The following is an 18,516-nucleotide window of genomic DNA, read 5'->3' as shown; positions in this document are numbered from 1 at the left end:
TTGCTACTACATCAGAACTATCGCAGATTCGCGACTGCGATCTCCCATAATCAATAGGCTGTAAATCAACATGTGTTCCGTGAAACTCCAGGCCTTCCGGCTCTTGTAGCGACCTTTTCTTGGTCGTGCCCCTGAACGCCGCCCATATGCAGTTCGTAAATGCTAACATGTGTGCCGACCGCACTAAAGTAAAGTCGAATAGAAGGAGAATCAGAAACAATATCCTAGGACCTGACGAAGACGCTGTTGAGCTTGTTCAGCGCGCTGCTATCTGCCGCAGTGCTGTTCTTCGCGAGGCGCTCCGGTGCAAGATCGCGTGGGAACCGAGATGCGGTGTTTGGGCTGCGGCTGCCAGATCGAGACGACGTTTGATTGTCTTTTTCAGCACCATTGGCGTTGAGAAGCGAAGTAAGTGTTGGGAGAGGGCGAGACGCTGCCGCGTTGATCTCCGCGCCATTTTGAACGGGCGACTTGTCGCCATCAGGTGTTGGAGGCTTGGTGATACCGACGGATGCAGTTGCACCGTTGATGGCAGGCAGTTGGGGTCCGGGCTCAGGGCCTGACGAGGCGGCAACAGGAGGTGGCGGGGGCTGATGCTGCGCCAACTCGGCAGAAGATGGTGCGCGTGCTGGAGGCGGGCTGACCATGTACTGGCCTGCTTGCGCTGCATGTGCTGCGTGTGCTGCGTGCGCGGCGTGCGCTGCGTACAATGGGTGGTGAGCGTACATTGGGTGGCCCTGCGGTGCATGCGGGTGTCCAACAGGCTGTGGTGAACGATCGAGAACGTGGCCTTGTGGGTGAGGCGGGATATAGTATCCAGGTGGCGCGTACATGGGCTGGTAGAAGAAGCTTGGAGGACCTGTGCGGTACTGGTGGACGGGAGGCGTGCCGGTTGGTGGCGTAGGAGGATACATTGGGATTGCATACATCGGAGCCACCGGACCGGCGTGCGCGTATGGTGAGGGCTGACCCATGGTGTAGGCAGCAGCAGCGTGGGGAGAGCCAGGCATGGGCCCGCGGGTCACAGCGGGTGCGGCCTGCGACTCGGCGACAGTGGACTCAGGGTACATGTTCTTCGGAGGTCTGATGTGTCGCAGTTGCGCGTCGTTGGTCGGTTGTGGGAGATTGTTCGAGTTCGAGCGAGAGTAGTAGCTGATGAGGTGGAGGTGCTGGCCGCTCGAGGTTGTGATACTGAACGACTGCTTCATGAGACCGTCTGGCTTGTAGCGATACCCGTCTGGGCCCTCGCCCTCTGAATCGCCGGTCGCAGAGCCCTCAGGAGACTTGCCGCTTGCCCTCTTGACGAGCGGCGGTGTTGGTGCTGCTCCTCCTCGTTTCCCCTCCATCTCGCGGTATGTCAGGAAGCTGCCGGACACTCGGCTTGCACTCCACGACTTGCCGTCTGTCCACCTCCTCATGCCAGCCTCGCGCTCATCCCATACGAACACTGAACCCGACTTGATCTGCTGGCGCTCCTTCTCCGACAGGCGGCGCTGAACGCGTGGTAGTATGCCGATGCGGCAGGCCTCGAACAAGACAATCGCGTCGTTTGGTGTGCGGACATGGCCATGATATGTCTCCATTGTGAATGTGGTGTGTGGTGTCAATGCGAAGTGCTGTTCTGGAAGTCTCGTGCAAGATTATACTTGCATTGGGCGCCTGAGGGGCTGAGGTCAGCTTGAGTGTATTTGAGGCGGTTGATCATGCAGCCAATACAGCGTTGAGGGGCTGTGCATCCTGGAGCTCGACTTGCGTGCAAATGCGGCTCTTACTCAGGCGAACATTCGACATGGGTGCACGGCGACGCAACTGCAACATTGCACAGGTGCGACTGAGCGGACATGGAGCTATAGTAGAGACACTTACTGTAACACTTGCAACGGTGGCAGACTCGGCAGCGAGCGAGTGCGTTTTGTCGTGCCTCAGCAGCTGTGCGGCGACAGCAAGGCTAGTAGGCGTGGAGCTCCAGTGACGTGAAACGGCGCCGTCGATGAAACGATCTGTCGATGTGACAGATGTACGCGGCAGCGGACGTGGTGCGTGCAGGGGTGGTGATATGTAGGTCTAGGGCGGGCGAGGAGAGGGAGCAAAAAAGTCAGAAAGGCATCAGTAGGCGCGGCGTGCACTCTTCATGTACGCTTTGGGCCCGCAGCGAGGAGCGGAACCTCGCCTACCTGGAATGTCCTCAGACCTTTCTCGGCGCTGGGGTCTTGTCTTGATCGACGCCCAGGCCTGTAGTGGCGTTAGATAGCGAAATAAGGCCCCTCAAGCTGCCGGGACAAGCTTTGTTTGGACGCCGTTGGCTGCTGACTGGGGCCGCTCGTCGCAGCAGTGCAACCTGCAGCGCGTACGTACGCCGTGACAGAGCCTTGTGCCCAGCCGTCGCAGTCAGATCAACGCAAATAGCGACTTTTCCGCTCCTTTTGTTGCCGGAACCCGCCCAGCAGGCCGCAGCGATCTGTTCACATGCTCCTTCAGGGCTTGGATCGCTGGCGCCCAGGCCGTAAGTCTCGCCGCCAAGCTTTTTGCAAATGGCGCTACTCAACCTAAACCCAATCTCTGGTCTTTAACATTGACAAGCCTTCTGTGGCTTGGCTGGCCCACTCCGACCCCAGTTCTGACACCTCCCAAGCCTCTGCGCGAGTCCGTCACTCCGTCTTGTGGCTCTTGGCTACCGCTCGCGTGTGGACCAGCGCCGTTGGCTGCTTGAGACAATTTGCCCAGCACTTGGCTACGACGCCCCCGAGCACCACCGGGCGCCCTCCCACTCCTGCTGTGTCCTCGGCGCCTTGGGGGGACAAAGACGTCTGGGCAGTCAGCTCCGCTGAGATGCCGGCTCCGCAAGGACCCGCAACAGCGCAGGCGATGATCACACACTGCCCAAGACGCTGACGAATGCCTGCTACGCCGCGTGCCCCTCTATTTACCTGAAGTTCTCCGCACGAACACAGGCCCAGGGTTGCTGTCTGTGTGGAAGATACCGTGCCCGCCTGTCCCACCAACCAAGCACATCGCGCCTCCGCTCCTTGGACAATCCGCTCAGCTCCACTGTAACGTAATGGACCAGCTGCTATTCCTTAGCAGTTCGCTTAGGGGCTCGGCCAGAAGCATAGATTAAGCTTGGTGCCTGTGGTTTAAGCTTACTGCGTGCCACGAGGTTCCGGTTTAACCATGCTGACGGCGCGACAGGGCCCAACTCCGATGACATTCCCGCACACAGACAAGACCTCTGGTGCCTTGTCTGCTGCAATTTCGCTTTTGGCAAACTTTTGGCAATTCCTTGAACAATAGCCGTGACGGTCCGGCGGTGATTACATTGGGCTCTCGGCATGACAGTCAATATCGCCTGGCGTTCAAGCGTCTTTGCATAGACTGGGCGTGGAAGCAGCGGTCCGCAATGAGATAGCATCAGAGAACACCCACCACGCAAGCTCCTAAATCTGCCGTCTACTCGTTACATCCTTCCCAAGGCAGCATGGCTGAGAGCCACTATCAGAGTCACAGTGCAAGGCGTGCTTTCAGCTTGCCGGAGCGAGACAAAGGCCCGAGTTCCGCTTCGTTGGCGCAGGTCACACTCAAGCCTGCCAAGCCGTAGACCACTTTTTGTTTCTATGAGTGGCCAAGCTTCGCGTTCCCACGTTTAACAACGGCCCCATCTTGTCATGAGGCCGCGTCAGCGTGATTGGGACTGCCGAGCACCCTGAATCGCGATTGACTTGCGCATACCGCCATTCGTGAGCAACCATGGCATCATCCGTATCAGGCGCCTTGGATACTTATGCCATGTTTCCTGCGTACCGTCAAGGGAGCTCCGTTGGCTTGATATTCTCCAGCAATACGAGAAACACGAACAGCTATGCAGGATGGCTGAAGATCAGCCGATGTCGCTTCTTGCAAAGCGCAGATAAGGTTGGAGCAGGTTATGAGTTTAAGCTTAACTGATCAACCCCGGATTGGCCGGCAGTCAGCCACTCGATCGATACCTTAAAACAAGCGCACAAGATTGCCTGATCAGCCCACAACAATGCGCTATCGGTTTCGGTCATCAAGATTGACAACGCGGAAAGCTAATACAAAGATTCCTGTGTGATTACCGCCAGCTTCCATATGTGCTGCTGCCTGCTCGCAAGCTTTCGGAGCAGGTTGGAGGCGCAGCACAAGAACGCGATGGCGAGGGCGAGAGTCTAGAGCTGCGCCAACGGAACAGCGTACCGCGGGTCAGTCGCCTCGAATGCTGGTTGGTGAAGACAGCTGGACCGAATCAAGGGAGAATTTAAGGTAGGCCAAGCAATCGCACTTGCTGAATAGCACCCAATCTTTTGCCCAATGCTCTAACGCCAAATCGGAAGCAGTATAATTCGCGGACCAACAAAAGCATACACATTGAACGCATTTGCAGCGTCTCTGTGACAGCTCCGGCGGCTCATTGTGTCTGTCGCCAACTTTGCATAACAGCTTAGCCAGCTAGAGCAGCCTCCAACTCTAGCTGTGGCGCCACCTACGCCAGGCTTCATTTAGACCCAGGTCTAAGCTGCGACGACCGACTGCCGACAATCGAAGCGGGTGACTATGCCAGTCCTGTTGGTGATGTCGTGTCCCCTCGCAAGGACGCTCAATATTTTCAAGCTGTCACACTCTGCCCACGGTGCTGCACAATCACAATCGCTGCATGCTCCCGTCATAAGGTAGATTTGTATCTTGATCCAGCCCCTGACTGAACACTGAAGGTAAGAAGTGTACTGTACACGAACCAATCGCGAGATCGTCCTTTATTCGACCTTGGCTGTGAAAATACTAAACGTCATGGTCTACTGGCGTCGTGGTTATCGGAAGACACGATGCAAGTAATCTCCACTGGTCCTGACACGGATTTGTAACCAGCTTCTCGCTTCTTCATCCAAACACATCATCACCAACACGCCCATCTCCTTCCGCATTCCATATAAGCATTGATCGTACGCCCCATGCTTGCATTTGGCCATCAGCCTGCACATGTAATCCGTTGCCGCAATTGTCCACGAACCACAGCTCTGCAATGCATTCCGCTGCTGCACAGAGGATTGGCGGCTGAATCCTTACTCTTGGCACGGCCCACGTGCGTCAGGTACGCGCCCCAAGAGCCAAAGTACACATTGTCATTCGATATGCACGGTGTCGAGAGTTTGCTCTTACCAAGACCTCGTCCGGAAATCACGGTGCTAGCGTCTCGTACTGGAATAGTTCCTGTTTAGGCAGGTGATACCAGCGAGAACGCAGAAATTTTGCGGTGCGGTTACACGCGCATATTGGTAGGTATCGAGATGGTGTGGTACCTGGGTACTCTTGCGTTGGCGACAAGACATAGGTACAGGACTGCGAGGCTGCAGTGTGGGCCTCAAGTACCACCTTCCTGCAAAGTTCGTCAACAAAAGCTACGGTGCATATAGCGCCGCTTCCTATCGCGATTTGTCACACGCAGTTCTGGAAGAGTCTTGGTTGTAAGTGGTCAAGAGGGGCCAGAGAGACATCTCTTCTATCAGACACCAAAAACATGGACCCTTTGTGGTATCTCAAGATTCCATGGTACAGCAAAGACCACACAAGTTAGCACTCCAATTTACAAACGTCGGGTTCATTCAGCGAATGACACTAGATGGCGTAGCCTCTGGAGACGACTAAGTACCCAAAGTCGCGTACTGTCACGCATATCGCAGCTCAAAGCACTCCATCAAGATCCTCGTACCGCGGCAACTGAAATCCTTCAGTATTCTGCTCCGTAGTCTTGTCTCCCCCGATCAGCCTTACAATCCACGGCTGGTTTGCTGCTCTAGCCAGCGTTGACATCGCAGTCTGAAGCACCCATCTCTTCCACGCTGTATCCGGGTGTGCCACTCCCGGCACGAAACTAGGAATCTGCTGCGTCTGTTCAACAAAGGGACGGAACGCCTTCTCGTACGCCTCTAGCATCGTCCTAGGATGCTCGCCAACCTGCGCCTTTGCAAGCTCACCAGCAAGCATGTATCCTCCAATGATGGCCAGTGATGTGCCCATGCCTGTGAGAGGCGTGGGTGCGAACGCTGTGTCTCCCAGACAGACAACACGATCAGTACTCCACTTGTCCATCTTGATCTGCTGGACGGCCTGGAAGTAGAAGTCCGGTGCCATGCTCATCGCGGTGAGAAGTCTAGATGCTTGCCATCCTGCGTCTGCGAATTCTTGCCTCACTAGCTCTTCTTGCTTTTGTCGCCCTGCCCGAGAGGCGTTCTGCCAGGCCGACTTCTGCGTCTCGTTGCGCGGCATGATGGTAAGCATCGCCCTGGTAGTTCCGTATGGATCGGGGCGCAGAGTGATGTTGCGCGATTGCAATCCGAAGTATACGTTCCACCAGTCGTTATCTTCTTCCAGTCGTGGCACAGTGAAGTAGACTACATACATCCCTTTGTCGACTACCGCGATAGACTCGGGCTGAAAACACTGCTTCCGAATTTGCGACCACTGACCGTCTGCTGCGACGAGGAGGTCGAAGTCCTGCACGGTGCCGTCGCTGAGCTCAACTTTGACACCTGCATCGTTATTCTCGAGCACTTTCTGGACAGTGGTGCCGAAGGTGTACTCCACGTTTGGGGACACGCGTGAGGCTTCCCAGAGTATCTTGGCCATGTCTCCTCGCAGGATCTCAAACTCAGATGTAAAGCTTGTAATTTCTCCTTCCTTGACCGGAAAGGGTGCAAATGGGCGACCGTTAGGATCGATGAGCTGAGTGCCTTTTTCTTGTGTGTGGCTGCGTTTGACTTGCTCGAAAAGGCCCATCTTTCTGATGACGGTCACGGCGCTCCCCGTGAGGTCTACATTCTGGCCGTGTGAGAGGAGTGCTGGAGCTTTCTCGACGACGGTGATGCGAGCCCCGGTTTTGGCCAGACAGTATGCGAGTGTTGGGCCTGCGACGCCCGCTCCGGAGATGAGAACGCGCATGATGTATGGACTGAGATCAGGCTGGCAACGTCAAGTTACACTGATTTGATGGATTGAGTATCTCCTCAGAAAATGATATACCTTCTGGACCAACTCCCACAATTTAGGTTGTGGTAGGTTGGGTCGCTCCGTGAGTCGCTCCGGCCCATTGAGTCTATCAAGGCCGCAGTTCCATGTGCGAAGAGCCTAAACAATAGGCAACCACCGAATGTTCAGAGCTAGCTCACGATCTCCAGCGCAAGTGTGGGCTAATTGCAGTCAAGCTCATCAAGGCTTACGCACTAATGAGCTTGGTGCATATGCAGCGAATAAAGCCTTTGCACCAGTCGCCTTATCTGGCGCTGAGCGTGAATTAGAGACGCGGTTGCACTATTGAGCGCAGCCGTAGCTCATGAGCTCAAACCCCCTTCACAAGGCCTGATCGTTACTTCGATGCTCCCTTGTCATAACATATCTCTCTTTGCTGCATGATGGTTGACGTCATTTTCGGTTGCTCACATAACTCTGGTATGACAAGTAACCATATATCCAACAACATGCCAAGACAGACTTGCCATGCAAACGAGGAACCAGTCGCTTTGACCAATGCCGTGCAAAAGCTGTGGGAGTAGAGGTTCTTGATGCCGTTGGCCCCGCACGTAGGGCCGCCGACCCTTGAAACAAGAGCGGTGACGAAGTGTGCCCCACATCCAAGCAACAGCGCAGGCAACTCCTAAACACCACAGCTCTCAATCGGTCGGCTTTTGCATTGCTCTGAGCGTTAAATTTCCTTGCACAATGTCTCTCGTATCTGGTAAGAGCTTGTACTTCAATGCATTGCAGTAGCTAATCAAAGCAGACGCCATCTGGGCTGCTGCGCCCGCAACCACCCGAGGACAGCCAACTCCTCTTTCGTCTGACCCCAAGGGAGAGCGGATAGCCTACGCTGTAAGCTCCTGGCAAACCTATCCTGAATTGCGACAAGCTAATCAAAGTACTACAGTCAGGCAAATCCATCTTCCTCCGCTCCATCGACGACCCCTCCGTCAGCACACAATACACCCAACACACCGCTCAGACTACGGTTGCCCGGTTCTCGCCCTCCGGCTTCTATGTGGCGAGTGGAGATGCGTCTGGAGCCGTCAAGGTCTGGGATTGCGCAGGCGAAGGCGCTACAAAAGGTGGGTTGCAGCGCGGTGGTGGAGATGCTGAGAAAGTGAAGCTGACGATACACAGGCGACTACCACATTATCGCCGGGCGAATCAACGATATTGCATGGGATGGCGATTCACAGCGAATCATTGCTGTCGGTGATGGCAAGGAACGATTCGGACACTGCATCACGGCAGACAGCGGTAACAGCGTGGGCGAGATCTCCGGACACTCGCAACAGATCAACAGCGTTTCGATCCGTCAACAACGACCGCTGCGAGCTGTGACCGGATCTGACGACAGCAGTCTCGTCTTCTACCACGGTGCGCCCTTCAAGTTCAACACTAGTCTGAGAGAGCAACACAACCGCTTCGTGTTCGGCACGGCCTTCTCTCCAGATGGGTCGCTCTTTGCTAGTGTGGGTGCCGACAAGCGCATTTGGTTATACGATGGCAAGACCGGTGAAGCCAAGGGTCAGATTGGGGACGGCGTGCATACCGGCAGCATTTTCGGCATTTCCTGGGCGAAGGACTCAAAGAAGTTCGTGACAGCTAGCGCAGACCAGACTGTCCGAATCTGGGATCCTGAAGCAGGAAAGAACATCCAAACCTGGAGAATGGGTGAAGAAGGGGTTGTCAGCATTCCGGACCAGCAAGTCGGTGTTGTGTGGCCCACCGGCCGCAGCGACGGTCTGATCGTCAGTGTGGATCTAGAAGGAAACCTTAACTACTTGGCAGACGGGAGCCCCAAGCCGACCAGAGTGGTGCGCGGACACCAGAAGAACATCACATCTGCCGGTATCTCGGGCTCGACATTTGCTACTGGTAGCTACGATGGCCGCGTTCTTGCTTGGGACGTCTCCACAGGCCTTGCAGACAAGGTTGAGGGATCCTCACATTCCAACTACGTGGCAGGCATCACTGCTGCTGAGTCCAAGAGCCAGGCTGAGCTTTACACAGTAGGCTGGGATGACACACTAAGGTCGATCTCCGTCCCGGACAAGATCTTCACCGGTGAGGCAAGTTCACTTGGTTTCCAGCCCAAGGGCATCGCTTCTACGGGAGACGTTACGCTGGTCACTTCCGCGGACTCGATAGCCATCTACGCAAAGGGAGCCAAGGCCGGCTCACTGCCGGTCAAGTATGGTGCTACATCGATCGCTGCGCACGGCTCGACTGTTGCAGTTGGTGGAGACGACAAGCTTGTCCACGTTTATACCTTATCTGGAACCGAACTCAAGGAAACCGGTACAGAGCTTCGCCGCGCTACGGCCGCTATCTCAGCCGTTGCCTTCTCTCCATCCGGCTCTAAGCTTGCATTTGGTGCTAGCAACGGCAAGATCTATGCATATGAGGCTGGCGGAGACTGGAAGATCATCACGGACCGATGGAGCGCGCACACTGCCCGCATCACATGCCTAGCATGGGATGAAAGCGAGCAGTTTGCCGCAAGTGGAAGCTTGGACACGAATGTCATGGTGTGGAGTGTCGAGGATCCGGGCAAGCGAATCAAAGCGCTCAACGCTCACAAGGACGGTGTTACCGGTGTGGCTTGGGAAAAGGCAACGAAGGTCCTCAGTGCGGGTGGTGACGCTAGCATTAAAGTGTGGACCGTCAAGGCGTGAGAGCTACGAACGATAGCATATCTAGCATGGTTCGAAATGGTTCGCTAATTACGCTTGATGCGTTCATTGTGCGCCTGAAATGGTCACGGAGCATGCCGATGAAATAGGAAAAAAAGCAACACCAACTCAGTCATATGCCAGACCGACGGCTCTTAAGAGAGAGCAAATATGAGGCGAGATTGGTGGTGGGGCGTGGTTTGTTGTGCCCTCGTATGCAGTTGCCGTCCTTCCCATGTAAGTTGCAGTCAGCCTAGGTACCGCTTACCACCTACAACCCTGCACTATGTTAGTCCTTCTCCCCTGTACTGGCATCAAATGGGATTGGGCCTTTTAGATTCCAACGTCTTAGTATTCATCATTGTAAGCGTCGCGGCATGCAGGCCTGCAGCGCTTTCTTCCGCAAACTTTGTGGCTTGCGTCACACAGTTGCCTTCTTTGCCTCGCACTCAAGGTTCGCCCACCGCGCAAGGGTGTTTGACAACGCATGAGGTTGATATCGCCGCGGCCAAGCAGGAGTCCTCCTCCCCTAGCGTGAGCGCTTTGCTGTGATAAACGCACTTAATGGCTGCCTTGTCCCAGTGTTTGGTCTCTCTTTCCCGACCTTCTCGTACCTAACATCCAAGCTTGACGACTAGTTCACTTCCACGACACGGTTTACGGTGAATCTGCGTTTTGTTTTGCTATTAGCCCTTCGCATCACTCGTTGATCAATCTTGTCTCGGTCTTACGATGGATCATCCGTACATTACCGGTCACGACCAAGGTTGTGACTACGCGACGGGTGGCAGACGCCTCAGCATCAACATGAACAACTTCAACAACATCACTGGCTTTCAACAGCAACAAAGCTTTCCTAGTCAAGGCAGCCCCTCTCCACTGAATCGTTCACGTCATGACTCGGTCAACTCTCAAATGTCTCTTCAAGCATTGCAATTGTCAAGTGGGCAGCACCAGGCTGGAAGTCAGCCTTGTGGTCAGCAATTGACCCCGCATACCGGTATTACCTGCCCAATCCAGTCGACGCCTATGTCTCGCGGAACGTCGCATGCGTCTCATCATTCTTCGACGTCTTCAAGTCAGCAGTATGGCGGCGACTCACACTTGATATCACATCACTCATTTCCGAATTTCTACTCGCCACTTGGGACCAATATGCAACGCTCGCGATCTGGATATTCTACCAATTCCGCTATGCAAAGCCATCAGACAAGCCCTCAGTCTAGCGCACCTCAGATGTATCCTGCTCCCGCCAACCAATACGACCCCCACTCGTCGATTGAGCTTCTAGCAGATTTTCCTATCGCAACACAGCACAGCCCGACGAATAACCTTCTACATAACTTCAGCGTGGACTGTACTCTGAACGAGCCGAACGGTATCGATGGTTTTGGAAATGGGGTGTTTGGTCACGATTTATCCGAGTAAGTTCCTCCACTATAGTCACAACGAAACGTTAGACTGCTGCTTCAGTAACCTCATGACACTCCTGGACTGCCATTTTGGACACCATAATCGACCTCATGGACTGGACAGTAAACCTTCTTAACTAGTTGGCTGTTTTGGACGGTAAGAATCAACAGTCGACCTTTACGCCCGCCCCTCTCTTCGATCCGTCGTGAACCAGGGTACGCATTTTCGTGGTCAACAGGAAATCCGTCCACAGTCACCTGTATTGAGTTAGCCCACCACGCTACAGGAAGTTCTGCCGCTGTTGGATTCAACAAAGTTTTATCGCCTCGTGAGATGAGTTTCCGGTGTCTCCATGACAGTCACAGGATCCGGCTCGAAATACCAAGGAACACATCTCATCCATGGCTACCTCCCAAGTTTTGTACAACAACACTGGCGCCCTATCTGAACACGACATGATTACGCCGCTGCATTTCCAAGGTTCAGACTGCTACGGCTCCTGGAGCTCAGGATCCTCTTGACCAAAACCGGAACCGTTCACCGCCTGTACCTCTTCAGGGGGTTTCTGGTGAGCCAGTCGCCGCCATTTGGCAACATACAAGGTGGGTTGTTTTCATTTTGGTCGTCACCTTTTTTCTTCGGCCGCACATAGTCCAATAACTATAAGCCTTGTGGATCGAGCACCCACATGGAATTCTTCAGAGCAACACTGCTACTTCGACACTTATCATACCTGCGGTCCTTGTGCGCAATATGTCTTCCACCCCAGTGTTCACATCGTTCTCACCACCACCCACCGAGTCACGGGGACTATATCGTTGACTCACTTGTCACCACATATCAAAATCAATCATGAGGTCCAGTAATCTACATGCCTGGAAGAAACGAGATCTATCTTGGGATTGGCTCGTGCTTCTCCAATCCGTCCGGGTTGTGCAACAGAGAAGACCATGCCCCCTCCTACAGCCCCTATACAACATTGTTACCATATGACCTTAGGATTCTGCCACGTACACATATGCCTGCTCAAATATTCCGTCTCTGGATCAAATATCAACGTTTTTGCAGAATTTGGTGTGCAATATCCAGTTCTAACAGCCGTGTCTTAGACAAGTTCTCACACCCACACTGCTCCCGCAGCCACTCTACAGACGACCCAACTCATTTGGTGGCTACGCACAACGTCCAACATATCAGTAAGCTTATGCTGAGGTTGATGATATCAGACCTAAATGCTCACTGATTCACAGCACAGTTGCCTCGATTCCACAAAACCGAGCCCCGGTTGTGGAGCGTTCTGTCGACGCAACGTCAATGCAGTCGCTCCCGCCTGATCAGCCAGTAAAGCGTCGATCCCGAAAATGTAGTCCGCCGTCAGACTCAGAGTCTGAACAGATCACCGGTCACGTCCTTGCTTCTGGCAAGTTCAAGTGTTCTGACCCAGGTTGTGACGATCTTCGATTTGGTAGGCAGGCAGACTTCAGACGCCATCACACCAACGTGCATGCAGACAGGATCCTCGAGTTCTTCTGTCCTATGTCAGGCTGTGAGCGCTCGAAAAAACCGGCAAGAAAGGGCAAAGGTCGCAGCTTCAAAGGCCGGAAGGACAAGATGGAAGAGCATGTCCAGACTGTGCATCACAAGTTGAGCAAAAAGAGAGAAAGATCATCTGAGACCGAGTCGGATGAAGACAGCATAGAGACAGAAGAACCACCCCCCAAAACTCAGCGACAAACTCAACACTAAAGGCACCTCAATACTAGTGGCTACGCCCTGGCTCATACAGTGCCTTGTATAGAGCTATACGTTTGTATTATAGCACATTTGGCGTTTTTGGGATTAGCGAAGCTGTCTTTTGATGCAGTCACTTCTTGTGATCCACTCGCTAGCATATTGGGTTGTTGCCCGTTCGGTTACTACTCTTTCGATCTGCTTCTTGTATACAATGTTAGGACAGACAGCGATGCAGGAGTGTAGGAAGGATGTCATAAGGCGCTGTGGTACCATTGTAAGTATGCATTTTAAGACAGAAAATGACACTTGTTTTATGTTCAGCCATTGTTCGGTGAATGTCACAAACACTCATCTCGACCCCTTTCTAGGTACAGTTCTATTGAATAGTTCCTCACTTCGGGTCTACCATGCATTGTGTTGCTTAATCGTGACTTGCTTGGCACTAGTTGTTGTCTTGGAGCATTAGAGGGCGGAGATACAAATCGCGATCTAGTCTTCACATGGTAGAATGACTCGGAAGGTTCATATTGTTTACATGAGTGGCCCTTTATGACAGCTTCTCGATTTGATAGCAGCTGTCAGCTGTATTTTTGGGTGGATGAGAGCAGGCTTTAAACAGTAACGAGATAGTAGCATTCCTTTGCCACCAAGCCTACATCTCGCCTCACACCTTGAAAACCAGAGACAAATTTTAAAACGCTCGGAGACCAACTCGCCGGTATCATAAACCAGACTGGCCCCTCCTAGCCTCCAGCGACGACAGCCAAGCCTTCGTAGATCTTCCTCTTGACCTTGAAGAACGTAGCCGCGTCGTTGCTCCTTGGGTTTGCGAGGCTGTATGCGCCGCCATCGACTTCGATGGTGCCTGCTGCCGTCTTCCTCACGGCGACTGTGCCGTTGATGACCAACACACCCTCGCCTCTGAACTCTGCTTCCATGCCAGAAGCCTTCATAAGCTTCCTCAGATCCGCAAGCCTCAGATCACCGACATGGAAAGGCTGAGCGACAGAGCGCACGGCCGTTGCCATGTTGGTTGGTATCACGTCCAGAACCGGTGTGTCGTCGTTTCCTTCCTGGCTCACAGGGATAGCAGGCGTGGCCTCGAGTCTTGCCCTCTTCTTTGCAGGGGCCTCGTCTTCCTCCTCTTTTGGTGGAGGCTCGAGGCTTGCGGCTTGCAGGCGTCCAGTGATGGCGACAACGCCTAGGCCGTGGACCTTTTGCCATCGCAGGTTCTGGATCATGCTGCGCGATAGCTTGACAGACCATGCATTGGTGTCGACGCTGGCGTCAATCATGACACCGACCGCGGGCGTAAACACATCGATGCTGCTGCCTGCTTCGATGGAAGCTAGGGTTTTCCGTAGCTCGTCTGCGAGATCTTTGGTTTCTGTTTCCTCACCAGCGACGAAAATGAGGTTGCGGGGCTTGATCAAAGGAATGAGAGTCTGGATCGTGCGGCGGTCGTGCAAGCCGGAGAAGTCGATGTAGGTTATGCGGCACCTTATATCGAGCACTTCCGACTCCATGATGATCTTTGCAGGCCCGTCGACCTTATCTGGGTCATCTTCGGGTTCGCTATCTGGCTCGGCAGGTGCGTCTGCAGCGCCATCCCACTTCCTCTTTTGACCAACCGCGTTCTCCTTCTTCACTGCATCCGCCCGAGAAGGCTCGCCGGGGACATTGTCTTCTTCTTCAGCACGTGCAAACTCTTCAGGGCGGATCAAGTCTCCAAAATCATCGGCGCGCCTTCGCTTGGTAATGATGGGAAACATCTTATCTGTGCCCTTCTTGCCCTGAACCTCGAAGTCGTGTACGTTCTTGCGACGAGTGAGAATGTTAACACCCATCTCAGCGTCGGTCTGATCGACCTTGTTACGGGCATGACGAAGGGTAGCCGTTGTGTTGAGAGCCTTTCCTTGATGTGGGTGAACCATATCCTCTGAATCTTCTGAACTCTCTGATGTTGTTGATGATCGATCGTCCACCACGTCAGCAGTCTCCATGTTGGTGGTAGCATCGCCACCCATGGTGTTATGGAGTTGTCTTTGCCTTGCCAGATGTTGTTGATAGAGAGGTACTTCATCACCTTCAAGCGCCACTGTTCGAGCGGCTCGCACAGACATTTGACCTGGAGCATCAACCACTGTTGTTGAAGAGCCCTGTTCTGTAGATGCATTTTGCTCGTTCCAAACTTCCCATAAGTATCGACCAAGGCCCTTCTCTTTCACATCGAGGTCGCCGACACGTTCAGTGAGAACAATCAAGTTCTTCGGGTCTGATGCTAAGCTCTTGATGGCATCCTTGGAGAAACCCCATTCCAGGGATGTGTCGCTCGCCAGTATCACGCGCGGTTCATCTTCACCGAGCATGCGTGCTACTCGCGTTTTGCGCTCCAACAAGGTGATATGTCTGAAGTCGAATGGTGGCCTCGCGCCTCTGTCCTCTTTTCCACCAGTCCGATTCTTGCCCTGTTCCTGGCCGTCTGCTGCGCCGCCTGCTCCAAACTCCTTCACGATACCTTCGTCCATCCACTCGACCATGCTTCGTACGTACCTCATCGTCGCACCACCTGTTCTGCTTGCTAGATATAGTTTGGCGTCCTTTAGCGGGCTGTTACTGTCCGCTCTGGTAGCTTCGTTCTGCCACGTCTCTTCCAGGAGATACGACAACTCCAGGATGCGAGCGCTAGAGTCGGAAGGAATCAAGACAGATCCCCCTTTCGCAACTGTATCTCTGATCATAGACAAGAGGGTCTCATCGCGTTGATTGCCCTTGATGTTCGTGTGCTTGCCTGATCCTTTGCTACTGCAAATAAGGGCAGTAGGGCGGCGCAGCTGCTCCAGCACTTCAGAACCACCCGTTCCAGGTCCACCTAGCCAGGCCGCTCCCGAGAGCACATGTTCCCTTGCCTGGTTCCAGTCCACTGCATAGACGACTGATTCCATGCCATGCTGTATGTGCCAAATTGTGCCTCCCAGTGTATGTCCAGCGCTATAGGCGGTGATTGTGAGGCCATTGAGAGGCGGCGAGCTTGGTGATGCCAGTGGTTGACGTGGCTGTGAGTATTTAAGGGCGTTTATCAGACCAAAATAACTGGCAATTTCATCGTGTGTAGGTGCTTGAAGCAGGATATTCGGGTTACTTCCATCAGGAAGCGCAGATGGATATGCGTAGGCCGATTCGCTGAGGGACTCGGTCGATATTATGGAAGCCGCGAGTGGTGTGGAGCCGTAGAGATCTTGGAGAAGGGTTCGCCCAAGAGATATGACGGGTATTGTTGCGTAGACGGGTATGCGCGTGAAGGTTGGGATGTTCTTGCAGCAATGCACATATGCACCGATATGCGCAGTGGTTGCGTGTGTGAGCAGGATGAAGGAGAGCGTAGGGACATGTCTGGAATCAACGCGATCAGCTTCATTCTTTGTACATTGGATTGTCTATATACAGCTGTACATGAGTCTGCGCACTGAGCAGCACCTACCTTTCTATTTCTTTGAGTTTTTCGACATCAAAGCTCTCGTCCCAGCCCACGTCAATAAGCACTTTCACACCCCCATCGAACTCGAGCAGTGACTGAGATGCCGGCGAAGCAGATTGCGCACCGAGCAAAGGTGTGAAGTTGAACATGGTGATAGCAGTCAGCTAAACTGATGCACGCGATTGTGCTTTACGAAGGCATAATGGCCTACCGCAAGGTGAAGATCGATACGCCGCGCTGAGGGATGCGATGAACGACGCGCCGTTCATTGTCCAACTAGCGCGTACGCGTGCCAAGGCTTGACATGCAAACAGTGCAAACCGGACAAACATACCTCACGAGCCTGAAGGGCAACACTTTGCACTACTCCTGTCTCGGTCTTGATCCCGGGTCCTGCAAACGACTGCACGCCCGTAATTCATGAAATTGCATGAAACAAGCCGCGCCTTGACGGAATGATCTTGTACAACTAATACCACGTGACGCAACGCTGGATAACGGAACGGGTTGCACATCACTCCACAGTATCAACAGCATCCTGCAGACAAGCATCTTTGTACAACGCACTCCGATCCAGGATCCCTACCATCTGCAGTGCTCTGTGCTGCGCCAGCCGTTGATTAGTTGATGACCTGCTTAGTGATCTCGATCCTGAAGAAGTCCACGCGCCGAAGGTCCGGAAGATCTGAGAATTCTTTACGCAAGCTGCTGTGAGGCGGCCGCCTGAAAGGTCCAAGATTGAGCTGTTATGCAACTATCATCCTCTCGGATAACTTTAACGAATGAAACAGCCCAGTTGCTCCAAGCAAACCCCGCGCCAGTGCATGCCGCTAACATATGCAAGTCACACCCGCTTCGTCTCTTTGCTCCACCTTCGGCCCTCTCTCGGATGCGTTGTTCCGCTGTGTATTGTACCATAAACCGCCTAATGTAAGTCACCCTTTTATGGTCTCCGCTGTCACTGCGCTGCAGGGCCGGACACTTTGAGAGGCTCACACATCTTAAACTTTGTCGTACACCCTCAAAGAGAGTAGGAATGTTGTGCACAGATCTCTCTCCTGTTCATGCGTCATGATATTCGTCAGCTGGCATCTCATCCTGGAAATTATCGCGTTTCGCTCAAAAGGGCATGACCGCGATAGCGCAGGGTGTCTGGCTCCACATGGTGATGAGACACTCCCCTATGGACAGGACTACCTCCGATTCATGCTAGCACGCTGATATCTGTGAGCTGATTCATCCTTGATGTTGAGATGCTTGTCAATCTGTACGCAAGGCGTCAACGCCAACAGTGTCACACACAGAGATTCCGGCAATGCCATATCCGAAGTCCTGCTTCCACTATGAGCTAAATGCGTAGACGTCAGTGTCCACAGATGAGCTTTCAGGCCAGTTTGGAGCTCTGTCGCCGTCAGAGCTCCTCGGTACTAGCCGAGATCAGTGCGGGAACTGTCTGGGAGCCAACTTCGGGGGCGTGCTCTTTTGAGTTTGTCATTCCGTCCGCGTTTCCGCTCCGCCCGCTACCAATCTTGGAGATTACGATCAATAGACGATGGAGATTATAAGCGGAAAGTTTTGCCTTGCAGATTAATTTCCATTCACAGATCGCTGCGATTAACATTTATTGCTTCTGCAAGCGCAAGCGAACACTTCCAACACGCGGGGAGAAGGCCTTCAACCGCTCTCGGGTTGGCCGTTGCTTCGCTACCGTCAAGTTCTGACTGTGAAGATCTACGTGCCCTTGTCATCCTTGTAACATGGCTGAGAGTGCGAAACGTTGAACACTGCCGATTAACCAGTCCTTGCACTTCTGATTGCATCCCATGCTCCAAGCCGCCGAACTGGCTGTCCTCTGTAAGATTGGAGAGGCGTCTGGTCTTGCCATCATTTGACCGGACATAGACCGCAAGAGCGATGTCTTCGGGTCACACATTGTAGGGACGAGGGGAGTAACAACACTAAGGCGCCTCTTCTTGTGGGGCTGATTATCAGCTAGGAGCGCCTCAAAATCAAGTGGAAGATCGTGTCCACTGACTATCTGTGTGCGCGGCCGTAAGATGTATGGCGTTAGGCTGTTGCCATTGATTGTCACAGTCAGGGATCCAGTCAAGGTGAATACAGCTTGGCTTCCGTATATGGCTGACCAATGTATTCGATGTGCAGCAGACAGTTTTCGCAGCGGTTTTT

The 18,516-nt window shown here is 53.5% G+C and overlaps 6 protein-coding genes across 6 annotated transcripts; 3 read left to right on the top strand and 3 right to left on the bottom strand.

Annotated features, from left to right (window-relative positions):
• Positions 1-224: 224 nt before the first annotated feature.
• Positions 225-1,583, bottom strand: C7974DRAFT_298851 (camp-independent regulatory protein pac2; the record flags this gene model as incomplete). Its single annotated transcript, XM_046137713.1, has 1 exon — positions 225-1,583. The coding sequence occupies one exon, from the start codon at positions 1,581-1,583 to the stop codon at positions 225-227; it is 1,359 nt and encodes a 452-aa protein (XP_046002666.1).
• Positions 1,584-5,694: 4,111 nt separating this feature from the next.
• C7974DRAFT_371100 (uncharacterized protein) lies at positions 5,695-7,219 on the bottom strand (the record flags this gene model as incomplete). Its single annotated transcript, XM_046139998.1, has 3 exons — positions 5,695-6,972; positions 7,033-7,105; positions 7,179-7,219. The coding sequence occupies 3 exons, from the start codon at positions 7,217-7,219 to the stop codon at positions 5,695-5,697; spliced, it is 1,392 nt and encodes a 463-aa protein (XP_046002665.1).
• A 67-nt stretch (positions 7,220-7,286) lies between these two features.
• C7974DRAFT_382499 (WD repeat-containing protein 2) lies at positions 7,287-10,049 on the top strand. Its single transcript, XM_046140681.1, has 4 exons — positions 7,287-7,744; positions 7,790-7,878; positions 7,934-8,111; positions 8,167-10,049. Exons 1-4 carry the CDS (start codon positions 7,729-7,731, stop codon positions 9,705-9,707), a joined length of 1,824 nt encoding a protein of 607 aa, XP_046002664.1. The 5' UTR covers positions 7,287-7,728; the 3' UTR covers positions 9,708-10,049.
• A 191-nt stretch (positions 10,050-10,240) lies between these two features.
• C7974DRAFT_9584 (uncharacterized protein) lies at positions 10,241-11,559 on the top strand. Its single transcript, XM_046147595.1, has 2 exons — positions 10,241-11,128; positions 11,178-11,559. Exons 1-2 carry the CDS (start codon positions 10,437-10,439, stop codon positions 11,251-11,253), a joined length of 768 nt encoding a protein of 255 aa, XP_046002663.1. The 5' UTR covers positions 10,241-10,436; the 3' UTR covers positions 11,254-11,559.
• A 664-nt stretch (positions 11,560-12,223) lies between these two features.
• Positions 12,224-13,200, top strand: C7974DRAFT_9592 (uncharacterized protein). The gene is made up of 2 exons (XM_046147597.1): positions 12,224-12,313; positions 12,368-13,200. The coding sequence occupies exon 2, from the start codon at positions 12,432-12,434 to the stop codon at positions 12,861-12,863; it is 432 nt and encodes a 143-aa protein (XP_046002662.1). The 5' UTR covers positions 12,224-12,313; positions 12,368-12,431; the 3' UTR covers positions 12,864-13,200.
• Positions 13,201-13,594: 394 nt separating this feature from the next.
• Positions 13,595-16,478, bottom strand: C7974DRAFT_299429 (beta-lactamase-like protein; the record flags this gene model as incomplete). Its single annotated transcript, XM_046137745.1, has 2 exons — positions 13,595-16,244; positions 16,333-16,478. 2 exons carry the CDS (start codon positions 16,476-16,478, stop codon positions 13,595-13,597), a joined length of 2,796 nt encoding a protein of 931 aa, XP_046002661.1.
• Between the last annotated feature and the right edge of the window lie 2,038 nt (positions 16,479-18,516).

The sequence above is a fragment of the Boeremia exigua genome (genome assembly GCF_020726555.1).
Source record: "Boeremia exigua strain MPI-SDFR-AT-0100 chromosome Unknown C7974scaffold_1, whole genome shotgun sequence".
NCBI classification, from domain to species: domain Eukaryota; kingdom Fungi; phylum Ascomycota; class Dothideomycetes; order Pleosporales; family Didymellaceae; genus Boeremia; species Boeremia exigua.
Note: the sequence above shows the minus strand (reverse complement) of the source record. Positions and strands in the feature narration are given on the sequence as shown.